Source organism: Ursus arctos, unplaced genomic scaffold, assembly GCF_023065955.2.
Source record: "Ursus arctos isolate Adak ecotype North America unplaced genomic scaffold, UrsArc2.0 scaffold_17, whole genome shotgun sequence".
In the NCBI taxonomy this organism is placed as follows: domain Eukaryota; kingdom Metazoa; phylum Chordata; class Mammalia; order Carnivora; family Ursidae; genus Ursus; species Ursus arctos.
Window position 1 is genome coordinate 44,383,196 of NW_026622841.1, and position 26,456 is coordinate 44,409,651.

General features: G+C 41.1%; 1 protein-coding gene across 9 annotated transcripts in view; it reads left to right on the forward strand.

Moving 5' to 3' along the window:
• ZNF521 (zinc finger protein 521) overlaps positions 1-26,456 on the forward strand; it is a 274,048-nt gene that overhangs the window by 225,657 nt on the left and 21,935 nt on the right. For all 9 annotated transcript variants that reach the window (XM_057313173.1, XM_044382903.3, XM_048218567.2 and 6 more), the window contains 2 exons: positions 19,421-19,552; positions 22,228-22,343. In XM_057313173.1, the coding sequence (XP_057169156.1) occupies positions 19,421-19,552; positions 22,228-22,343 (248 nt within the window). The remainder of the gene's footprint in view (positions 1-19,420; positions 19,553-22,227; positions 22,344-26,456) is intronic.

Here is a 26,456-nt window from a genome sequence, read left to right on the forward strand (position 1 = left end):
TAAGGCCCTGCTCTCCCCCCCACCTGCCGGACCCCCACGGATGTGTCTGTGTGTGTCTGTCCCTCTGCCGCCTGTCTGTCTCTCCGTCGCGGGCTTTGCTCGGTCTCTGGAGTACACTCTCACTTCCTCCTTCTCCCTACACTGTCTCATTCCTTTTTCCTTGATTTTTCTGTCAAGGCTTTTTCTTTTTCTCCCTTTCAACCGGAATGATTTTTCTGCTTTTCTCCCTCTCTCTAAATTTACTTCACAGCAGATTGTCTTGTAGTAAATCACCAAAAACCCAAATAGCACTAAAGCATTCTGATACAACATTAGCATTTGCTTAACAAGCACAAGATAAACATTAAACAAAGAACTGCATTTCTTTATTAGAGGCTGCAAGATACATAATCCATGAGCACAAGAAACATGGGACCCAGTGGATATGCAGATGTGTGTTATTTCATTGGCGCTGGGCGGCCTTGTTAGAAAAGGTTTTCATCTGAAGGCTTGGGGGTGGATGGTTGACTGTCCCTGGTGGGGCTGTAACTAGATACAGAGACTGTTGCAAGCTAGACTGGGCTCCCTGGTGGACGTGCTGATTGGACAGCCTGAGGAAAACTTGGGAAGCATCGGGAAGTGAACTCAATCACCTTGGGGATGATAGGGTAGAACCAGATGAAGGCATTTGACTTCTTTTGTAACTCCCACTAAGGACAGATTGCCAGTGCGATCCAGCCTCCATAACTGCAAATCAGGCCCTTTCCCCTATGCCGATTTCATTAGAATGGCCAGCATGGTGCAAAGAGGAAAAAAAAAAAAAAAAGGTTAGACACAGTAATTTTACAGGCAGGCGGGTACAAAAAAATCTGCATAATTAAGCAGTCAAGGCTGCTAATAGGGGAGTTTATATGCTCTGGGACCAGGCAAGGGCAGCACATATGGATATAGCGCTGGATATTAAATCTACGGCATGCAGACTTACTTCAGGGCCCTCAGAGAAAAGGCTAATTATAGAGAGAGGAATTGTGTTTACTGGTCTGTCTTGGGCAAAGATGGTGAAAGAAGTACAACCAAGTTTTGCAGTTCGACATGAACAGGCTGTTAATAGAGATATCAAAATATGTGCTTGTGGTTCTTTCCTACCTAATCAACACAAAATTATAGGTTCTGTGGACACTCCCCCCACCCCTTAGTCCCTGCTATAGACAAAACACTTGGAGTTAAGTTTCATACGCCAAGTCTATGCATAATGTCAAGATGCAGAGGATGGGAGTGTGTTTATTATTAAACTGCCACAATTTAATCTCCGCTGTGCTCTTTATCATCAATAAATTCTATTTAGCCGTTGAGCTTAGCCCTGTTTAAAAACATCAGCGCTCCTGGGCATGAGCTCAAAGTCAGCACTTCACCAGGGATGGAGAGCCTGAGTGGAAGTTGCAGCGGGCAGGGGTAAGACTTTCGAGAAAGGGTGTGTTTCTGGAAGGAGCTCTGCTGGGGTGGGCATTAACATTTTATAATGTAGATCAAAGGTAAAGAGAAAACCCAAAGGCCTCTTTGTCATGGGCCCCTAACGACTGCCTCATCTATGAGCTGAGATGATTTCTTCAAATTATTAAAGAGATTCATTTCATATTTGTATGTATGTATGCACATACGTAGGCATGCACGCACTTTCTTATTGAATTCTGTACAAAGAACGTTTCTGCAGAGGACCGGAGAGTGGGCCGTTTGCCCTGGGCTGGATATGCCAATGCAGGCCTGGTTGTTTCAGGGGGCCAGAGCCTCCTGCAGATTTTGTTTGCGGACAAGCAGTCTGGACCCTTTGTCCTTTAGGGAGGCTTCCCGTGGAAGGCAGCAGCCCTTGCCTAACACAGATTTGTGGCTGGGGGCTCTGGCCATTCGCGGGTCTTTTGTGCATTCCGTTGCTTCCCCCCAACGAGGAGGGCCAGAGAAGAATCCCACCGCCTCATCTCAAGATGCACTAAAACCTCGGGCTTAGGAAAGTAAACAGCATCTGATCAGCCAGATATTGGGTCAGGCTCGCCTGACATCTGTGCTCCTCGCAGAGGCGGGGAATTCATTGCTAATGAGAAGACCAAGCCTGTGCCTGGGAAAGTGGGAGTTGGAAAGGCTAATGGATGGGAGGTTAGCCCCTTAAGACAAGGGAAAGCATCACATTGGCACACAGGGCGCTGTGCACCTGCTTCTTGTCCACTCATTGTTCACCAGCTGACCAGGGGTGTCCCTTCTCCTGAGCACAGCGGGTCAGCTCTTATGCCACTTGGGTAGGAGGGCGAAGGTCTTGAAGGGCTAGTGTAGGGCCCATGCCCAAAGCAGATATTTCACCCTCAAGTTTTGAAATCTATTTTCCCTGGAAGCCATTAATTCTGTTTTTAAAATCAGACTAGTCCTCAGAATTTTTTTAAACTCAGTGACTTTTGATATATTCTGATTTCTAGACGTTCCAGGGAGGTAGCATTCTAAAGAAAGAAAACTGGGATTGCCCCCAAATTAGTAGGGACAGGGTGTGCAGTGCAGCAGCATTGTAAGTACTTATTATGATCATTCTTTCTATTCCATTCTTTCTACTGGAAACTTAAAAATGTAAAAAAAAAAAAAAAAAAAAGAAAAGAAAAAGGAAAATGTGTAGGGAGCACCTAGCAGAGGCCCATACCTGGAAAACGGTAGCAGCCTTAGAATGTAGAGGGCAGCGCCCAACCATCATTTTTCTACTTGTCAAGAGAAAATGAAGTTGACCAGAACACTAGCAGGCAATAAGTAGGCCCCACTAGAAAAGGGGAAAACATTATTATGTTTTAGATAGAAATAAGTATAGAGGAGAGGGCTCAACACACAATTGCTTTTATTTTGTAACCTTTGGACTGATCAAAAGTATGAAAGCTAGGCAAGAGGCATGTCGCTGGCCAAGGACTGGTAGGAATTTGACAAGATCTCCTTCACACGTGTTGAATTGTTTGGGGATACAAAGAAGAGCCAACAATCTACTCCTATCCAGGCCAGAGGTGGACTTGAAAACCCTCACAGCCGCGTCTGGCTGTGGCTTCCCACATCTGGCTCCTTCCTACCTCCCTCAATCTCCCCCTTTCTTTCTTGTCTTCTTCCTTCCATTCATCATTCAACAACAATGAGAAAACAGTTGTCTTGAGAAGAAACCTTGTAAGTGATAAGAAGGATAATCAAGAAGGAATGTATTTTGTAGGGGAAATAAGGTATGTCTTTATGCTATGGGGGAGAATGTGGTAAATGTCCTCAGAATCCTATAAAGTAGGGTAGAAATTTATAGGAGAAATGAATTCTGAGGGAGAGAGGAAAAGACTTGGCTAGGGACTAAAGCCTGAGGAACAGCAAATGGTGTGACAGTTTTTTCCACATAAGCTGTGCTATTCTTCCTCATTTGGAAACTAATTTTCTGTCATCCCAACAAATATGCTGATAATTTAAATCATCACTCCCCTCCCCCCCCCACACACATACAACAAGCACAGTTGGGCTGAGGAGAAGAAAATGAGAAGATGAAGGAGAAAAACAATAGCCAGTGTTGTTATGGCAATGCCTTGAGAGGAAAAGGTTTTCAAACGTGGAGGATTTAAGAGCATTAACATCTTCTGGGTATTGTTTTAAAGTTTATCATTACCATATGCTGAGATTTCCTCATACGTGTCTGGGTTATGTTAAAAAACTAACAAAAGTTCTCTGCTGGATCTGCCCAAAGAATCCCACATGTCTAGGAGCCTGACCAAGGCTACCCATGCTCTTGACAGCCCTTGCCAACGGCCGGGAGCAGGGAGGGCCCGGAAGGCGAGCCCCATGGTTCTGAAGGCCATGCAGTCTCACTGACAGCCCTCTGCTGAGCCTTCTCTGCCTATGTCTACCCCTCAAGTCCTACAAGACACAGAACTGCTCTGGGCAGCTAGCAGAACTGGCCACAGAGGAGAAAGCAACCTCTGCGGAGCTCTGACGTCCCCCGCCCCCCCTTCTGTCAAAACGCACTGAAGCTGGTGTTCCTCTCTGCCCCACACCCTCTTGCTTCATCTTCCTCTTCCCTCTCCCTTTTTCCTCTCTGGAGGAGGGGAGGAGAAATACAGGGGAACGAAAGCAATCCACAAAGTCTAAAGAGTTAAAACACTTAATAGAAGATATTGCAACAAATGGAGCAAATATTTTGATGCCGAGTAACAGAAATAACTGATATTTGCCAAGTACTTATAGGCCAGGCGTTGCGCTAGGTACTCAATAGAAATGATCTCGGTTGTTTCCCCCCCGCAGCCCCATGAGGTAGGGACTTGGTGGCCCCTTTGGACCCAGGGTTGGGCGAAGGCAAGATGACACAGCGTAGGTGAGATTAAACAGCTTGTCAGTGGCAGGGGTGGGCAGCTCACTCCCTAGCGAGGGATTCCAAAGCCTGAGTTTCTAAAATCCCTCCACCGTGGGGCATGGGAGGGGAGGCTTTGCAGACAAGGTCTGCGGTGACTTTTATAACGACAACCTCTTCGACCCGCGGCGGCGGAAGTCAGCGGAAGCCGCTGCTGGTAGGTGTCTGCATTGGCTAGTCCGCCAGGCCTACCAAGTGCATGCCACAAGGCTCAGGAATTTTCCTTTCATGGTGGAAGCAACTTCCATGACAGTGGAACAGGGACGGATTACAAACCGGACTCAGTAGTAGCAAGCCGCCTGCTTTCAGAGCTCAAACCCTATTTTCGATTAAGATTTTGGTTTTTTTATAAGTGAAACAGGATTTAGTGGCTGACCATCCCGTCTCTGCGTATTCGTTGGAAATTAATGTTTAATCAACGTGCCAAGAGGCCTGGTTGCATTTGTGACCTGCTTTCTTACATATTTGGGAGGGTAGAGATGAAAGCAGAGAACTCACAGTACAAGCATTTACTGTCAGAGTGGAACTTTACAATCGTACCAGGGGACCTTTTGGTAATGTTTGTAATGTGCTGCTATTGTGATTTAGGAAAGAAAAATGCTACTGCTGGGCTTTATTTTCAACGGATTTTTTTAAAACATCAATTAATACAATCAAATGTAGTACAGGGAAATCTAACTTTTTATTTACATTTCTGGGGGCTAGGGAGGGTTTGTTTGCTTTTGTTAGCTCCAGTCATTTGAGCTGCACAGTATATGGTTTTCTTGGTATTTTCCAAATCAACTCAGTAAGTTATATTTAACAGTCTATGTGAAAATCTCCACATGAGGAAGAGAAAACAGCTTTTGTAACTGGTACCATTTGTTGAGAAACAAATGACTCTGCCTTGCTTCACGCAGTTTGAAAATAATGACTTTTTTTGGTTTTCAGCAACAGATTTACTTAATAAAATGAATCATATCGGGTTTCTAACCCATACCAGCAAAATTGAAATATGTTATTTCTTCAAGAATTCGTCAGATTTTTGAATGCCAAGTTTTGAACTCAATCTTGATGAATTTGAAAATAACCTAAAAGGAAAAGAGCATCAAATGTTTGGCCTCAAACCTTGAAAGGGCACTAAGATGAACCATTAAGATAATCAGAAAGGTCTCTGCGGAAGGTACATTTTTCTAATTTTTCTCCCTACTGTGATTCACCGCCTTAACTAAACACATATTATCAACACAAGCGGCTGGGCGTTCTCCTGCCTTCCTGAGCATAGGGACCTCATAAACTAATTGTCATAGAAGATTGAACTGAAAACTTGGTTACATGTTGAAATTTAATTATTTTTTCCCCATAATCCGGACCCTAGATTCAGATTGGAGCCCACTCCCCACAGTAACTACCCACATGACTTTGAGCAAACTAGTTAGGCTCTTCTTAGGATTTGGGTTACCCAGACCAATCCCTTTATAAGCAGATTAACTGGGAATCAGTGTGTATACACCCAGACCACACATTTTGAAGATTACAAAATGCCATATAACTATATGGAGGTGATTTATAATCATCCTCAGATAGAGGTAATGAGAGGAAAATGTACCGTCGTAATAGTCTTAGCATTGATGAGCGCCTCTTTCTTAAGGAACTCTCAGAAGGGGGTGGAGACGGAGTTCGCGTTGTCTACACAATCCACACACTCCATTCAACTTCTTGTGCTTGAAAGTCATGTTGGCCTGAGCGCAAAGTATGATCTTTTGCAGTAGATGAGGTAATATGTAGACCTAATCGGGTGAGTTAAGGCCACAGTGACTACTTTGATTTGGAATTTCCCTGCTGTTATCACTTTAAGACAACTTCTAATATTCATTTCAAAAGACAGATGCCCAGACTCGAGGTCCCCTGGGTATCACTCGATTGCATCGTTCTTATTTCTCAGGTGTCCACCTGTATTGGGGGTGCCAATAGGTACACTAGGGAGGTTCAGAATGCACATAAGGGTATTGTGACAGTCTTAGGTATGTCTAATTCTCTGAAATTTTATTTTATTTTATTTCTTTGAAATAGCTGACCAATATTTAATTAAGGAAATTTCTCTTCCTCCTCCAAGGAATATAATATATTTTGTTACTGGGCATTCTTCTCACATAAATATCTTTGCATGCTCAGTTATTGTGATTGGTTGAAAATATGCTAAAAATATTTACCTCCCTTTATTCCTTTTTGCACATTCATACAATGCTAATCTGTATTTTCTCACTCTCGTTTTAATTTCGGAACTGTCTTTCCTCCAGTATTCAGAAAAGGAGAAGTTTCGTGGCTGATTGACGTCAGACTGTTCGCCTCCTATCACATCCAACAGTTACTATCCTACAGTATTATACAAAGTATTTACTTTTCTTGAGACTGTCAGATATCAGAACTCTCATGCTAATCTCTGTCTTTAAGAAACCAAACATTGCTTCTGCTTTTCCAAAGCAAAGGAGGAGTAGAAGGCCAAGACATCACCATAGGTCACCTTTTATCCTGAACTTGTATATTTTTCTTTACTAAAAATGAATTTGATAAGTGAGCTAAATATGATTTATTTTTGGAAAGGACATAAATGTTATAGTCGAGTATCAGATTTCTACTTAGATTGCTCAAGACAGCATTGGAATTCTATGCTGATTGCATCACATCACACAGGGGCCAAGCAGACCTTTTAAATACATAAAATGTTCAAAGCCACTGATAGATATTTTAGTGATTTTTTTAAATAGATTTCCTTTTGTGTCAGAAAATTATCAGCCTTTCTTTATATTGACACAGTATACAATATTTAAATTTTTAGAACAGATCTTCAATGAGCTGGTTCAGATTTTAGAAAAAATTGTCATAAAGATAGGGGATTAAAAATTTATTGTGCCCAAAGCATCTTTATAATTTGGCATTATAGTCTTAGAAATATTTAATAGCTTTGCAGAAGGTAATATAAGGAATTGCTCTCTAAGAAAGAGAAATCCTTAATTATTATGTCTCATTCTTCATTTAACAGATACACTTATTAGCTAATACGTGGTTTTTGTTAGGCCCATTTCATAGTCTTTAGCTTTGGTTTTTGACCTAACAAAACACCTAGGAATCTGTACTTCTTCACTATATTTCCTAGCTAAGTAGAAATAAGACAGAAATATTTGTTACAACATAAACTTTGACGTCCCTCCCTTTCTCCCTCCCTATTTCCTTCCCTCCATCCCTCCTTCCCTCCCTTCCTTCCTTCCTTCCTTCCTTCCTTCCTTCCTTCCTTCCTTCCTTCCTTCTTTCCTTCCTTCCTTCCTTCCTTCCTTCCTTCCTTCCTTCCTTCCTCTCTCTCTGCCTCTCCCTCTCTTCCTTCTCTTTTCCCATCTCAACTTATAATCTCTCACTTATGTTGCTCTTGACCGACAGGAAACAGACAGAAGGAAATAGAAATGAGTATGATTCATTGGTATGCCGGTAGCATCTTGGCTTCAGCATATAGTGCCTAGATGTGCTGGTGTATCCAGAATGATGCCCAAGAGAGAAAAGCAGGTTAGGAACATATTGAGCTAACCTATTTTCCATACGTAACTACGGCATTACCTTTTTAGTAAGCCACACACTCAGGAATATGCGTGCAGTTCCAGTTTCTTCCCAAACACTCAATTTAGTACCATATCAGGGAATGATTCAGGAACTTAAAAAAGTATAACTAACGATAGGCAGAACAGAATTAAGAAATCAATCTTTGGGGTGCCTGGGTGGCTCAGTCGGCTAGGCGTCTGCCTTTGGCTCAGGTCCTGATCCTGGGGTCCTGGGATTGAGTCCCACATCAGGGTCCCTGCTCAGCGGAACCTGCTTCTCCCTCTTCCCCACTCTCATGCTCTCTCTCTCATAAATAAATAACACCTTAAAAAAAGAAAAAGAAATCAGTCTTTGTTTCTGAATAATTGTAGTTCCATAAAGGAAAGCTTAAGCCCAGTCTCCACAGGGTTTCAGGTGACAGTTTAACCAAATCAATAGGTTATTGGCCATTGAGAGAAAACATCAGCATTCAGCCATGGATGCCTTCTCCACCATGGGTTGTATAATCACAAGTGTTTCTTTCACGTTGACAACTCAGACCAAAGCACTTTACCAAGAATGGTGTTCCTAGCTCCTGTGCAGAATCTGGAGATCAAGGAGTTTAACTTTCTATAACCAGCAGGGGCTGCATACTAGTCAAGGCTTCGCTTCGCTTCTAAGGGACAGGAGCACTCTCAACGAGGGCAAGAGACACTTTAACAGTAGTCGGTCGGGGAGTAGGGGATAAAGATAAGGTGGACCGCAATAAATTCAGGCTTTGTCTTATCCAGGAGCAAAGGGGTGCCCGGGTGGCACGGAAATAGAAAGAACCCATCGCACATTACCAGCAGATCTAGAAAGATAGTCACAACTTAAATCATGGTTACTTAAAGGGGAGGAAACTTTTTTTAAGTGCGGGTTTGGTGGGACGGTGTGCTGTTTGCTTCGAGAATACTGACCATGGCCAAACGCTTTGCCATCATGAGTGTGCCAGTTACTATTATCTGGTCTCAGTCTTCTCATCTTTTAAACAAGTCCGTAGTTAATTCGATCGCCTCCATGGCCCCTTCTAATCTTTATCTAACATCCCAGCATTTAGCCAATTATATAACATTTCACCCTTTCATTTTTTTCCCCTACGCATTCTTAGTTTTATTGCTTCTTTGTTTTACATAAAAAAGCACAATGTTCTGGGGTCTTTGAAAATACTTGTCCAACAAATACAGTTTAGGGAGGTATTTATTAGAATATTTCTTAGTAAAGGGATAACGCCAAATCATGGTCAGCCAACTCTCCCGGGTCCTCACAATCACGTTTCCCATATCACTTTTCAGATTTCTCTGAGCCTTGGGAGCGTTATTTGCTTTTGGAGGGACGTTAATCACCTTATAGTAGTTTCATGCCATCCTCTATTTTTCTTTAAGCATCAAAGCTTTATCTGCTGTAGATAGTTACACAGTATGGTGTGGACGAAGCGAGTGTCTATAGGTTCACACACCGTATGTTTATTTTTCTTTTAAGCGTGTGGTTGCAGCTTTCTCCTTCGCTAATATATTTTGACACCTTATAGTTGTAACCTGCTGTTCTCTTTAACTGCTTATTGTTATTAATTATATAGTGGTAACGCTGTTGGCTGCTTGAGCCACTTGGCTGTAAAGAAATTCATTTATCATTATTGCCATTGGAGCTACAGAAAAGTGCCAGCATTCTATCCAGAGATGAATGTTTTTGAGCTCACATCCAGTAAAATTTTGAACATGGGTCAAATCCTTAAGTGTTTTCTCTCTGCTGCTACTCTTCGCATCTGTTAGACTGTGCTTCGAGTACCTTCATTTTCTCTTATCTTTTGTTTTCAGTCCTGGATTTGCTGCCCTTTCAGCGAAGTTTATATGTTATGTTCAGCAGTCCATTTGGTGCCCTGTCCAAACAGTCCCCTTCGTTTCCTCCTCCTCCAGCTGTCAATTTTCCTTCTTAGGATTTCTTTGATAATGGGAGCAACGTTCCTGCCTTTACAACTTCGTTACCATCACATTTTATTTTAAATCATTAATGCTGATTGGACATTGTCTTAAGCCCCGCCTTTCAATGAAAGATGCCTTTAAGGGTAACTATAAACCCCTTCTACTCACACGATAAATAATCAGATGTATTTAGATTCCCAAATGGGAAAACTGCCAGTGCAATGGATGGATGGATGGATGGATGGATGGATGGATGAATGAATGAATGAATGAAGCACACATGCAACCATGAGGATGCGTACTTGTGCGCACCCAGCTATGTCCTGATATCTGTGGTTTCTTTAAATCTGGGCTTAATTTAGAATTCATGACCCCACAGCTGCATGTGCCATGGAACAGCCAGGCCGGAGAGCTCCTCTGCCTTCTGGCGGCATGACATTAAATTCACACTAGTTAAGCCAACTTAAATTGAGCCTCCTTCAACCTTCCTAAATAAAACTAGTGGCCTTAATTACAATCAGGCAATTTAAAGGTTATGGAGCTCTAACTAGTACTGCAGTATATCACTTTAATAATGCACAGGAAAATTTCTCTAAGGGGTGGCATCGTTTGATTAGAAGAATTCAAGTTTCACAGCACATTTCCAATAAACTGTTTTTAGAAATCTTATTGCACTTATTGCGCCATTACCTTTTTTTATTCTTCAAGGCCGAGTTTCTAAGGTCACACCAATAGAACAATAAAAATGTGAGTCATTTGCAAATAATGTGCGGTATTGTGATTTTTGCACTGCTGCTTAGGATTTTCTGCGTACTGCCTGCCACCAAGTAGAAGGAGCGAGATAAGGTCCCTTGGAGATCTGAGATCCTTGCCCCTTTTATACCTTCGCGCCCCACCCATCGCACCTGTAACTTGTGCTTCGGTGGTGAACCCCGAGTCTAAACACCACAGCTTAGATGACTTGGCAAAAAGTCATCGATGATAGAAGTTTCCTAGAAAGATAATTAGCTTTGGAGATGCCTGACTAGTTTCTTGTCTTGAACCTTTGGGCACTAAAAAACCCCATGATTGTTGAGATCTATGATATTTACAGAAGTTGGTGAACCTCATTCCATTTCTTTTGTTTGTTTTGGTTTGGTTTGGTTTTATTTTGTTTTAAAATCATCAGCAATCGCAAGCAATGCTTTCTAGCAAAGATAAACAGCTTTTCAGCATTTAGAGACTTTCTCCTTCAGATAACTAGTGGCTTTATGCCAAGAAGAAGAAGGTAAACAAAAGAAAAGGCTCTGACCCTTGCCATAAACCCGGCAACAGTAACACGAACACATACCTGATGAGAACCGTGTCCAGCGTGTGGCTCCCGTGGCTGGCCCACTGCTGTGCGGAATTAATATTGACTGTTGCACTGTCTCAGTCCTCCAAGATGTTTTCCTGATAGATTTAACTTTAAAGCAGCTTCCATTTAGTTTATGCTGCATGAACTATCCTCTTTCGATTTTACCAATTTGTGTTTTTCTTTCGTACAGTACTGGAAGGTAAATATACCCCTACTTCCACCAGTGCCAGACATCCCAGATGGGAGGGCATTAATAGTAGGTATTTAATACCAAACAAGAAAAATTTTAAGCAAAGAGTGTCATCAATGCATACATCTGATTTAACCAACTAGTTAAAAGAAGGGAGCTTTGTAATAGAAGAACACCGAACTATTAGTAAAAATCATTTAAAAAATGACTATGGGGTCATGGATGTGTGATGCAGAGCCTTCTCTGTGACTTGGGGCAAGTAAAAGGTAATTATCCCTTCTTACACAGGGTTCTTTTGTTGTATTTCAGATATAAAACGCATGATAACACTTTTCCTCTTGAAATAGGGGCTAAGTTTGGGCTCATCAGTTTCTTGCCAGAGATAAACTGGCAGAATAGACAGTTATACTTTGTTAATGCTTTATTTACTGGAGGATTTTCATTGTATTTTGGGAAATAATGAAGGCAAGCAGTATAGGGTAAATTTGGCTAGTCCAAGTGTGTCATCACATGGGACTTAAGGTACAAGGGAACGGAGCAAAGGTTTAAAACAATTGATAGGGATGCCTTTGGCTCAGTCCGTTAAGTGTCTGCCTTCGGCTCAGGTCATGATCCCAGGGTCCTGGGATCGAGTCCCACATTGGGGTCCTTGCTCGGTGGGTAGTCTGCTTCTCCCTCTGCCTACTCTACCTGCCGCTCCCCCTGCTTGTGCTCGATCTCTCTCTCTCTGACAAAAAAGTAATCTCTTAAAAAAAAACAAAAGATGAAACAATTGATAAATAATAAATATTGTTTTGGTGTTTGTGTCGGCATTTCGCTCTGATTGAAATTAGATGTCGGACTGGCTAAGTGTGTATATTTCCCATAAATCAATAAATATTTATTGCATCCCAACTATGAGCCCTGTCCTGTTTTAGGCACTTGGCGTACATCAGTGCACCAAACAGACAAAAGTCTTTGCCCTCCTGAAACTTGCCTTATGGCACAAATTGATGAATAACCCGAAACTCAGTGCTTGGCACTCCCTTGTATTGAGATGTCCTGGGCTGCCATCCACCACTCTTTAATAGGCAAGGCAAGAGCTGAAATGCATTACTGAATTGGAAACATGCTATTTCCAATCATGTTGTATGTCTAATTATTATGCAAAAGGGAAGTAAATTTTTATACTGTCTTGTGTGCTCAGAAACTTGCTGTCAAGGCAGAGAACATTGCAGCACTAAAGATTAGGTGGTGAAAACTTTGTAAAAGCAAAGAGGTTACTTTCACGTATTCAAGTAAGCAGAAATAAGGGGGGAAATTGACTTCAAGTAAACTGGATCCCTTCCGGTACAACACAGCAGCATATACTGACGTTAAAGCTTTAGACCGCAAGGTATTCTTTTTAAAGCCACTCTGTTTTCTACAGAAACAGACCGAAGTGGTGTATTTCAGACTTAAGTTGGTCGCAGTCCTCTCCCTACCCTTGCCTTTTGCAGGGCTAGCAGTATTTTTACTGAGAAACATATGCTTCTTTCTTCTTTTCTGAGTTAAGAATGCTTTTTCCTGGGGAGAGGGGTGAGTGGAGCTCAAAGTGATTTTATCAGTGCATTACCAAAAACTGATTTTTTTCTTAAATGAAAACACTTGAAGCCCAGATTTTTAACTTTAAAGCTATTTGCTGGCACTGTATGTTTTCTCTGAGGCTTCAACTGTGGGCTCATGTTTCCATTAAGAAAGTAGAGAAGAAAAGGCTGACGACGTGGAGGTGCCAACACACTGGTCAGGTTTGAAGATATCTTTCGTCTATATGCTCATCCCTAATTTCAGACGTGTGCCAAAATATCGCTGCTGAGTCCCCACAGGTGGAGGCAAGCCACTTTTTAGTGTGTTGTTTATTATGTATTGTTTGAACAGTATTCCAGTGTTTTCTCCTATGTGAGCATGTTCAAATAACTAATACCCACGACCGATAATAATAGCCAAGGAATTGGACAATACTGCATCTCAGAGCATCTAAAATCCCACTGCCTGCCTCTCCCATCCCGGCCCACCTGGACCTCCCGCTAGTTTCCAAGCTGCTGATGTTTATGGGGCTCCAGGCAGCCCCTGGGCTCTTTAAAATCTGCTGGGTACAATGCAGCCTACCCCAGCTGAATCATTTCCTGCTCCAGCCCTGCTGATAATGAGAAGTTCAAGACAGGAAATAACAGTGTCAGTATCAGTGGCTTTGCTTATAAAGTCCAAAAGCATTGTAGCCTTTGAGACCATGGGCCAAAACCAGGGAGGAACTGAGTTAAATGCAGACTTGCACCTTGTAGGGCTCCTCGAAATAAAATTCTGGCTGAGACGCACGGGATGCATATCATTTTGCTTTTCTCGAGAACCTAAGGGTGGCACGTGTGGCTAGTCAAAGTCGAGGTACCTGGTGCTCGTTTTCTCCTAGTGTCCCCAACGCCCTTTCTCTCTTACGGTGCATCTTACGCTTGTATCTCGTATTTCTCTCTTGTGTCGCATAGAAATCCTGATGGTGGCAGACATTGCCATACTGGCAGTGAGAAAATCCAGGAAGGAGCTAGTGTCCGTCTTTGTTTTCATGTAGAATTGTGCAAGGGAAAAGGGCAGGGCTTTTTCACTAGGGTAAGGAAGGGTTCACGTAATATTCAGGGCTCTCAAATTCGGCCTTACGTTGGGGGTTTTATGACTGATCTACTGGCAGACCTCAAGCCCTAAGTAATAGTCTCCATTGCCAAATTAGCACCTCTGTGTGTTTGTGTTACGGGCGTGAAGTATGCGCCGTATAGAACACAACACAAATCATAGTGGCCTGAGCGCTATGGACCTAGAGAGACGCGATGGCTGTGTGCTTGGCAAATTACAGTACAGTCTGCCTATTTTTCTACTCCTGGTTTCTAGGGTGAGCCAATGTAGCCGAGGGGTGAGTTTTGTCATGTGTGGCTTTCCTTTGTTACTCCTCAGACCCTTAGCTTATAAATGTGTGCTTGGAAATTAACTCAGGGAAGAGAAGAAGCAGAGTAAAGGGTTGGGGGTTGGGAATTGGTTTAGGGCATAGTTTTCTTGGATTTAAAAATATATGTAAGGATATAGTGGTATAGGCATTCGAACTGGAAAAATTACAACTGCAGGGTATTTGATTCCTGTTTGGATTCGAGGGCAGAGTTTACTCCCACTCAGATCAGAGCTTTTAAGTATGGCCCCCGCCCCATGACGATGCACCGAGAGGGGTTTGTATCTTTGGACTTTAGCCTATAGATTTATGCAGTGGAAGAGGCTGGAGGACCCTTCTGGCCAGTCTCGAGGGTAAATAAGAGAAGGAGTTCTACTTATAAACCGTTACAAATTGGTCCTCCGTAATGGCTGCAGTGTTGATCAGACGATATAAGGGGGCCCCCAGTGATTCCTGGGATAACAGCTGCATGTAAGTCAACCACTGAACATTTGCTTGTAGCTGCTCTAGATTTCTGTTTTTATTGAAGGAAAAGGAGTATAAACATGGGACACACAGTCTGGAGGCTGCTTAAAGTGTTTCTCTTGTTTAAAGCTTATATTGAAATGTCAGTGTCTTCTGTTAAGCTAACAGTTGCCATGTTGGAGCTTATAACTTGAGTTGTGCTTAAGCATCCAAATGGCAACTATTATTTTTTTCTGTTACAAAGCTGGCTGATTAATAGCTGTGTTGGTCCATGTTTTATAAATTGGAGAGATAGCGATGATCATTCCCCTTCGAACTGGCCTCCGACAGGCAGATTGTGTTCTTATAGCACAGAGTTTTGTAAATGGGCATCACGTTCCGGATGAAAGCACTGAGGTTGTACTGCGACGATGTATTCAGAGTCTTTGCCTTTGAAACATTTAATAGTGGAGTAAATATTTACGTTAGCATCAGTGTCTTCTATGTAGACTCGATTCCTGGTTACATTTATGTTCACACTTAAATGCAGATTAACAAGTGGAAGTAATTATTTGAGCTGAAATTTCTATACATGGGAAATTATTTCTCGATTATACCCGCGCCATCTTTGGTCATGCTTTCAAGTGGTTGACCAGGACGGGAAGTCGCTGGCCTCCAACATGTTCTCAGTGGTGACGGCTTCACTCTTGCCCTTCCTGACCTTGGACCAACAGTGCTGGCCACACCCATGTTCCCCTCCACCAGCACACAATAAACAGGGGTTTTCTCTTTGTTCTGGAAAGATAAAGGTTTATAATGAAAGTTCCATATTCTTCTCATTCAGTTGACTAATCTACACTCCGATGTTTCTTTTCCCTTTCCTTGTGCTTATCCCTGCTCTCACATGGACTTGGCTAGAATACTCTTCAGCCTCATGTTCAGAACTGGAGTTTTTCTGTCCTCCATACTATTGCCCATTTCTCATGTAACCTTTTGGCCATCAGAATGCCAGTGCTGTAGTTAATAGGGTCTAGAGAGGGTAGTGTTTTTTGTCTTTAACTTTCAAAGTCACCTACAAAGGCAAATTATACTCATTGTGGAAAATCTGGAGATTAGATAAGCAAAAAGGGAAGAAAAATCTAGAAATTTCACCCATAGATCTCATCTGTAACTCAATAAAAAAAAAATGGGGCTGCACTAGCCTATTATATCCTTAATGGAATATTGTAATGGTTATTAAATCAATTGACTCAGAATCTCTTTTTAATAAATGAGTCAGACTGTATTATCCAATTACTGTCAGCTGCTACCTTTCCGGAGAGAAGAAATGGTTACTTTGATTGAATTTTTAGGCTTTTGGCACCTTTAGGAAGAAGGGAGATAAAAAGACAAGGTGCAAGTTGTAGCTCTGTTGGCAAAATCCAGAGCCTGAGGCTCAAGTTCCCCTGAAATCGGAGGTGTTGATAGTGGCACCTTGTGAACCTCAACTTTAAATTAAAACCACCGCGCAACTTTCCAGTTGCTTACCCCCTCCTACCAGATAGTGAGAAGACAGAAGCTCAGTTTGGAAAGGAAACAGGGCTTACCTAAGGTAGATCTCCCAGTACTGAGGATTTTTTTAGAACTTTGAAAATTAAGACCCGCTCTTCGCCACACAGTGTAGAGAATGTATGGGAGTGGAGTTAAACAGAGACTCTGAGTCAGGATAAACCTTTGAAATTCTTAGTATAAATACGTTTTCTTAGTTTGCTGTTACTATCTCTGCCCCCCCTCTTCAGTTAAAAAAATACAAAATGAGTTCTGTCAACCAGTGGTAAACATGTTGTGGGTCCTCCTGTCTCTCTCATTCGTTATCCATCCGACCCTGTGGAACTAAGCTAGTGTGAATACGGGGAAAATGAGTAGGGAAGTTAATAAAGGTGGAAGAAGTGTGTAGATGTTTGCCCTGTCTAGCTCGGAGCACACTGGCTTTTGCTTATCTACCATTTGCTGCGTAACAATTCAGATATATTTTCTGTCCTCCTCGAAATGCTAGGAAAAGTTACTTGTTGGAAAAGACCTCTATGTAACTTAGAAAAGAAAGGCAGGCAGAACTCCCAACATGTTATTTTCAATATTAAAATGTACCATTAAACTCTAAAGAGTTCTGAAAATGCTGGAAGCTGTTGTTATGATCATTGCTATCACTTAGTGCCTTCACCGAGTATGGGATTCATGAAAACGAAGTCTGCCCTAATAATGTGTAAATGCTTTATGACTGTGTGTCACCTTCTTGTGAATTCACTTGACCGAACTTGGAGTATGTAATATTTTGGGGTGGAGCTTCTCCTTTCTCAGGATAGGGAATAAATAAAAATTGATGAGGACATTTTCTTTGTATTCATACACATATATCTTTCTCCTATTAGTTTTCCAAAAAAAATACTCAAAGTCGAAAACATAACGTCACATTAAAGATCATTCTAACTTGCATAATTCACTTTGTGTTCGTGGTGCGGTCAGTCATTATCCCCTAGAAAGCCAGCCAGGCTCGTATATGTGACTTCACAAATATTGTAAGGTTAAGAATTCTGGAGCAAATGTGTATACTGCTCACACCCATAGGCCACATCTCGGTTCTTGTGCCAAACACACGATTTAAAGATGAAACTTGAACTCTTGGTTACCTTCTTACCACCAAAGTAAGGTATGCACCATTGAGGAAATAGAAAACATTTAAATTTGGCAAGTATTTCTGTTGATCAACTTACTGACCCAATTCCCTACAAGAAATTGTGTTCCTGATATTTCTTAATATCTAGAATTAGGGAAAATGTTGGTGATTTTAGGATTAAAAAAAGAGAGAGAGAGAGAAAAGAACAGATGAAAACCCCTTGATCTTATATAATCCCTAAAGCTTTTTGTATAACCCCTTGTCATGTCAGTATGCACAATTAAACTCCTTCTTACATAATTATAATCAAGGAATTTACTGTGCCACCCAAATACAGAGTAGGTTTTTATCTCTTGTGAAATGTAGACAGTACTGGGTGGCTTAATTAGTGCTTTGCTTCTCTTTTTACAAATTCCAATCCTCTGCTTCTAAAGACTCATACTTGTGTGAGAAGAAAGATTAGGAATACAAATAGAGTGATTTTACTCCTGGTTAGCTAATAATCATTCACTTTGTAATTGAGCCTTTGTGTTGCCAGTAATATCAGCTGGTGAAGGACTTCCACGTGCCCGTGGTGTTGCACGGAAGGAGCCACGTGTGGAGGATAGACTTGTTGCCCCCACGGTGTGAATATGCCTTTCATTCCCTAGACCGAGAATATCTGATACTCATGTTCCTTAATAACATTTTTGATCACTGCAAATAGGAGAAGATAAAAGTATAACTTGATAACAAGCTGGGTTCAATCGCAGCCTCTCGGTCCTTCCTCTCTCTGAGCAGTCGTCTGGGAATCGTTGCCGGAACCTATTTGCTAAGATCCCGGACCTTGAGGCCAGGATGCCTGGAGTTCAGTTCTGGCTCCACCAAATATTGCCCCTGTGACTCGGAAAAAAAAGTCACTTAAACTCTCCGGGCCTCATTTTTCTCATCTATAAAATGGGCCTAATTGTCATGGTTAAATTAAATGAATTTCTATCTGTGGGAACTTAGAACCACAGTGTCTGAAACACAGAAAACACTAAAGAAATGTGAGGTTGTTCATTCTAGCGCCACTGGTTTTCATTTCTTATAATTACCAATTGAAATAAGTTGGAATAATCCTTAAATTTTAAATTTCAGAAACATTTTAACGAGGAGAAAACCAACATAAAAATAAGGGTATTGATCAACAACAGAAACTCTTAGCATACTCGTGATGTAGCAATTATTATTATGTCAAAATATTTTTCTACCATCTTGTCCCTAAAATATCAAAGAAAAAATCCAGGACTAGTCAAAAGTGAGCTTGGGGCTCATAAAAGTTCCTTTGGAGAAAGCCAGTCTAGATCACAGGATAAAATTAAAACTGTTTTACGAAGGAGAGGGAGCACTGAACTGAGAAGATATGGGGAACTGGGAGTACATGCAGAAAAAATAAAGGACTTACAGGATATGCCATAAGCATTAATAATATTTAAAAATTGCCTGACCATCTTGGAAATAGAAAAAGAAAGTTTGTGGGAATACCACTAAAAACCTTTCAGTTAGAAATAGAAACTTGTAGAACCTTCTAAGTAAACCAGAGGAGAGGCCTGAGGAAGAAGCTGTCGATTTTTCTATGGGTCCATTACATTAGGACTTTGGAAATACACAGCCATAAAAACATGATAGCGAAAAAGAGATACCTTATCAATGACATCTAATTATACTTTAAAAGCTTAACAGAATGCATCACCCCAAGACAAACCCTGCCTTCTGATTCTCTTTGGATGTTAAATTCCAGAAATATTTTAAATGGATATAAATTCATATTACATGGATATAAATTCATATATAATGAGAAATAATAACCGACAACCATATACGCTACTATATAGTTCTATTCGGTGACAGAAATAGTTTACAGTGTGCAGTCATAGTGACTTCACTCATCTATTAAAGATACGGTGGGTTTCAACTTCTCTGCTCATGTATTCTCCCTAACAGATGAAGGACTAAACCACGAGTGCAAACTGTGCAGCCAGACCTTCGACTCCCCTGCCAAACTCCAGTGCCACCTGATAGAGCACAGCTTCGAAGGGATGGGAGGTACCTTCAAGTGCCCCGTCTGCTTCACAGGTAGGACCCTCTAGAGAGCTCCATGGCCACATCATGTCTTTCCTACCAAAGCGTATCCCCACTGCTGCGGCCTTTCACAGAGATGACTTCGGGTCAATTTGGGGAGAAGATGTTTGATTTCTGCTGATTAGCATTATTGATTGCCGCCTACTTAAAGGCTCACGTGGGCAGGAAGGTTAAACTGTCAGGATGAACAAATGGCATTTTGAGCTCTCACAGAACTTTGCACTTTTCCATTTGGAAAACGACATCCATGTTCTGTCCACTTTTCTCCTCTTGGTGTTAAAAGGTCACCAAGGCAGCAAGTGCCTGCATGGAGCGGCTTCCGAATCTCAAGCCATCTGATGCAAAGTGCAGCCATGTTGCCCAGCATGTCTGTTATTTCAACATGGAGAATTTTGTAACATTCCCCATAAGAAATAAAAAAGATATTATTAAAACCCTCCCAAATTCTTTAAACTGGGAAACAGAGTAGATGAACAGATTAGATGAGACATTTATTTCCAACGAAATTGGATTTGAAAAGGAGAAGTTGATACAAATTTACACTTTTGAAGAAACTTTTATTGGATGTCATAGCACTAGAGTTTTCAGCAATGGCAAAAAAATGTAAATCAGAAACTATAATTTGAGCCCCACAGGGGTTGAAATACGATCGCACACATTTCTGATACTCCCCCAACAGTGACAAAGTTATTTTGGAAAATCCTTTGTGATCATTTTGCATGTGTCTTAAACTTGATGGTCAAGCCCCTCAAGGCTATGTTTCCTTCTTATTTGACCAAAAAAAAAAAAAAAGCAAAACAAAACAAAAATATATCCTTCTCTCAAAACTGGCTTCTCTGTCTGCAGAGCAAGATTCCAGGCATTGATTAGTAACCTTCACTGCGTTCAGCCTATAGACTTCTATCCTGTAACAAAATAAGAGAGCGGCCATGTTCAAAGCCAGTTACCACAAGTACTACCTGGGTGTGGTGATGGCTCTGCCTTCCACATTTGCCTGTGAGGCTCCTCCTTGTTCAGTAATTTCATCAGCCACTCCTTATGGAACTGTTTGAGGGTTTTTTTAATTCTTTCAATTTGTAATTAAAAATATATACTGGGCTTGGAGGGGGTGGAGGAGGCTTGCTTTTTAAAATTCTTTTGTTTAGTTTTTTAAGTTTTTATTTAAACTCCAGTTAGTCAACACACAGTGTCGTATTAATTTCAGGTGTACAGTATAGTGATTCAGCATTTCTGTACATCACCCAGTGCTCATCACAACAAGTGCCCTCCTTAATCCCCATCCCCTGTTGTACCCATTCCCACACCCACCTCCCCTCTGGTAACCAGCAATTTGTTCTCTGTAGGTAAGATAAAAATACACATTGTTATATTTTTACCATAATACAGTACTTATCTTAAAATACAATGAGTCAGGAATCTGAGTTCTCTATAAAGCTCATAATAAGTCTTCATCAGGAAGACTGGGTCATAGATCTCCTCCTGATTAAGACCCTAATAAAACCGTTATTTGATGTTGTAGCCAGAAGCCTCATAAAATGTGCTAAGTTATATGGAGATCAGAGGCAAATCTGTATAAAAACCCCATTTCTTTTTGTTGATGTAGGTAAGAGACAAAAATGCATTAAACATGAGCTGTCTTGCCTTTCCTGTGCTGACAGCCCTGCATTGTTTTAGTGTTATCTTGAAGTAATTTTAGAAATAACAATTAAAAAAAAAACCTTCCAATATAAAGCGTGTTAGGTGGGAGAGAAGAAATCTGAGTAGTTTTTTAAGGTAATGAGAAATGTGATTAAAATGTATGACTCACAAGAACAATATTCTAATATTTTAGGTTGGCTGGCAATTAGAATAATTTTAATGATTAGAGTGGAGTCAAAGTCAAATGCCAGCGTCTTTAATAAATCCTTTCCCTGCCTATACAGATTAATATTGTAGATGCAAACTTTTTTAGGTCACAGTGCACCAGGCATCCATCAGAAGTCAGTTCTGCCAACCCAAACCCTGCCTCTGGCATATACAATTTAATTATTAATAGTATGTCTCCTAGGTAAACTGTTACACAGTCTTAGGGCCTTGTTTTGTAGTCATTAAAATTGAACATGTTTATATTATTGAAACCCTTGCATTCAGTGTGTAGGCTGAGTTGATCTTAAAGTATCCAAAGAGAATTTACCTGCCGTTCTGTTTCACATTTATAGACAGTGCCCCAGAGTAGCTGTGGGATATAATTTTTAGCATTAACACATTTAAATAGAGAACTGTTTGCTAGCTGTAACTTTAGGCAAATACAATAAACAGGGTTTTGGCATCTGTGATTTCTTAACCTGTGGGTTGCTGAGAAATAAGAGTCATTTCTGTTCAGACGGTGCTGTGCATTTGACCATTTTCAGCTTTATTTTAAAAAGATTTATAGGGAGCGGGGCCTCGATAAACCTTTACTTTGGAGCCGTTTGGGTTGAATTAGGCGCTTGGTGGAGTGCACCTTCACAAAAGCCAGGGACCCAACCACGGGCAAGCGAGACTCAGCCCTCCCCAGTGCCTGGCAGTGGTCACACCCAGAAGGTGTGCCGTTGAGGCCACCTCATCTGGGGCTCTTCACGGGGAGTCATCGACTGAGGGCCTTGCTGAAAGAAAATCACCCAAAGTTCACCATCCTCTTATCATTTCAGTGTTTGTGCAAGCAAACAAGTTGCAGCAGCATATTTTCTCTGCCCATGGACAAGAAGACAAGATCTATGACTGCACGCAATGTCCGCAGAAGTTTTTCTTCCAAACAGAGCTGCAGGTAATGTCCCCATGAGGAGAACCGGGATTGAACTCAGTTGCTCTTCTTATAGGAAACAAGGGCATTTTAAATCTGGATTCACAGTATCACTCACCCTGGGCCACCATGATGCTCTGTGTGTATTGGGGCAAAGGGAAAATTAGAGGCTGGATTAACAGACACCAAAGTAATTTTGCCTCTGGCTGCTGTCAATCATACAAAGAACTGGCACAGGCCTATAATTGGACCTTCTGACCCAGTGTGATAGGCTTAGGGGTCAGGTTTATTGGACTGTGGGATCATTCACCTCACCGTCATGGCCCGTTCTCCCCAGTCCTGTTTTATTCATGTTCTGTTCCCACTGGACACCAAGCTGGATGGATGTCCAAGTTATTGTTGTCCTGAGGGGCTCAAGATTGGAAGGGAGAAGGGAAGAGAAGAAAGCTGTACTCTTGTCTGGTATGTTTCTTCCACTTAATGGACTAGAATAATTATTGCTCAGTAACAGCCTCCTAGTTGAAATGTTGGCACCCAAAGACATTAGGTTTAGCCTTGAGTGTCCGCTTGCTAGATATGGGATTTTGCACCAGTCCATAATGTCTCTGAAACTCAGATATGAAGAAATGACAGACAAGTCTAATGCTTATGGGGTTGCTGCTGGGTAAAAATGAGGTGAATAGGTCTGAATCCAAGGTACAAACCAGGAAATACAACACAAATGTTTGGGTGGTTTTATTACTCTTGGCAATAGACTAGTAGTTAAAATATGGGTAAGAGACCTGGATGCTACCCTAGGAATGTTATTTATCGTGAAAGGAAAATGTCTCCTGTTTTGTTTTTTCTGTTACTTCATCTGAAAAATGGGCACAATACTTATTCTCATTTTTCTCATGAAATTATATAAGTAACACGTTTTTGTTAACTTTTGTTGGAGCCCTTAGAGGAGAATGGATTCGAACTCAAAATTATTTTATTATTATGAGCATTATCATTAACAATAAAGTTATTTAGCCTAAAAAGGGGGAAAGAGATAGTTATTTTTTGCATTGACCAGATCTGGGTGAAGCAGGAACTCAGCCCCCCCGCCCACTCCTTAGTTTCTCATCCTACACGGTAGACCCTGGGATAGCTTTGTACCTCCTGGGGTCTGGGAAAGCCAGATTTATGTGAATTATGTGTCAAAATGAGGAATTTACAGTTTATCATCTGTTATCCGAAAGTAAGCAAATAGCAAATTAAGGAGGTGAAATAAAAAAATATTTGAAAGAATGGGTGAGCCCATTTCATTGTCACAGTGGTGTCAGTGGACCGAAATTAAAGTTGCTGTCTTACTTTGTATCACTTCTAAATAGATTTCTGCTCTGTCACATCTGTTTGGCAATTGAATATGGAAGATTGACCAAGTTAGACTATTGTCAAAAAGTGTATCTTCTTAATATAACCTAAATTTCTGTTTGACAATGTATACTTATTGCAATGGGCATCAAAAGATAAGTCATCTGGGTTTTTATGACTCTGTAAAGGATATGGCCAATACACCTAGTGATACTTAATTAGCATGTAAACTGTGGAGCAGAATTAATAATAGGTTAAAATCAAAGTTGTAGAGATTCTATAGAAACTGACTTCTATCTAATATTCTTGAAAAAAGTTTGCAACAAAATTGCCCTTTTACACTCTATTAGTAGATTCCTAATGCAGCTAACCTGTTGGTAAGACTTCAATGTCTTTCATTAAAAGAGCCCATCACCATGGCCATAGTAGCCTGTAGCCCACTGTAGCACAGGCAAAACTAAGCAATTAAACACATCCTTCAGGACTCCGGGTTTCTTTTGTAGTGTGTTTTAGGGTTTCATGGGATGTACGGTATTCATTCTTTTCTACAATTAGTATAGACCTGTGGTTTTCAAACTCTTTGATCTCAGGATGCCTTTACACTTAAAATGATTGATGACCACAAAGGGCGTTGATTTATGTGGGTTATTATCTACTGATATTTCCATATTAGAAATCAAAATTGAAAGATGTTTTAAACACAAGAATGTACACACATGCGATTCTACTAGCAGTCAGAGAGATGATGTCATCGCTTGTCAAGTAGCCCTAGGAAACTCCACTGTGCGCTCATGAGATAATGAGAGTGTAAAGGGCCAATAATGTCTTAATGCTATTATGGAAATAGTCTTGACATAACAGACCCCCTAGAGGATCTAGGAGATCCCAGAGGTCCCTGAGCCACACTTTGAGAACTGTTGGTTTATATGATACAATACAAAACACAACTCTTTCACTTTAAGATCTTAGAAGGTCAAACATGTCTCAAGTCATTCTTGACTCATTCATTCAAATTGTGATCTGGGGGGCACCTGGGTGGTGCAGTGGTTAAGCGTCTGCCTTCGGCTCAGGGCGTGATCCCAGCGTTCTGGGATCGAGCCCCACATCAGGCTTCTCTGCTAGGAGCATGCTTCTTCCTCTCCCACTCCCCCTGCTTGTGTTCCCTCTCTCGCTGGCTGTCTCTCTGTGTCAAATAAATAAATAAAATCTTTAAAAAAAAAAAATCGTGATCTGGGCTGCAATAAGACTTAGTCTGTAATCCAAAGCTGTGAGCACTCTTTTTCTAATCCCATAACTCAGAATCATACATATTTGGTCTTTTGGAGGGGGAGGGGCAGAGGGAGAGGGAAAGAGAGAATCTCAAGCAGACTCCCTACTGAGTGCAGAGCCAGATCCGGGCTTGATCTCAGGACTCTGAGATCATGACCTGAGCTGAAATCAAGAGTTGGACACAACCAAATTAGCCACCCAGGTGCCCCACATTTTTGGTCTTGATATGAATACTCAGCCTCAATACATGCATCATCCCTTAGATAGGAACGGTTTTTATAGTTAGTATGTGATAATTTCTGGAGAGCTAATACCACAGTCCTTGGAATGTCTATGTAGGTCTATTTTCTAAAATCCCCGGTAGTAGCAGTGGCTTTTGGGTTCAATACATTAAGAAAAGTGGATCAGAGTTAACTTTACTTTTTCTAGTTTTGAGAATGTTTAGATTTTTGTGCTTTACCCTCAGGGGTTTACAGTCCTGTACATTTGCTTTCATTACCCAAATTACCTTTACACCTGTGCTCAGAAGATGGAATTAATGTAATTTTTAAAGATTGATTTCTTTTATTTCCTGCATAAAAAGTGGGTATGATAAGTGTACAAAAACCATAATAGTTTTGTTAACTTCTAGAATGAGGGGTGAAATCGACTGAAATTAAGGTAACAGTAGAAAATTAGATCGATAACCAAAATCATAAGAGTAGAAAAATGAAAAATGAAGCCATTTCATCAGCCCACGTTGGTTCATGCTTTGGTATGGAAAAAATGCAAATTTTAAAATTGATACACATTATACATACCACTTGAACTTATCTATCTGAAGCTCAGAAAGGAGAACTTTTCATAAGAGATTTTAAAACTAAAGGTCCAAGATCTGAAATCCTATTGGAGATTGAAAGCATATAGCTATTTTTTTTAAGATTTTATTTACCTATTTGGGGGAGAGAGAGAGAGAGCATGAGCAGGGGTGGGGAGGTGGGAGGCAGACAGAGAGGAAGAAGCAGACTCCCCCCTGAGCAGGAGCCTGACACAGGGCTCGATCCCAGGACCCCAAGATCATGACCTGGGCTGAAGTGAGACGCTTCACCGACTAAGCCGCCCTGAACCACCCAGGTGCCCTGAAAGCATATAGTTTATTTGACTCTTCTATCATGGTGAGAATAGTAGGGTACGTCTAGGATGAGCATTTCAAAATCACCTCATAACATATTGACGGTGTATCTTTTAATGGCACATAAATGATTTCATGACCATAATAAGTAATTTACATTTCTTTCACTGCTTATGCCCAGTTAAAAATGTAAAACCATTTTTTGTGTGTGACTAGAAGTGCTTTGCAGGGTATAAAATTATATACCCCCCCCCCACACACACACACCACACACACACAGGAGTGTGTGTGTTATTTTCATTGATATTGCCTACAATGTTAGTCTGAACTCAGATAATTCCTCATTATACACCGTCCGTCTTCAGGAGACTAAGGACTCAGACATTGTCTTTTGGACATCACAGACCACAATTCCTTTT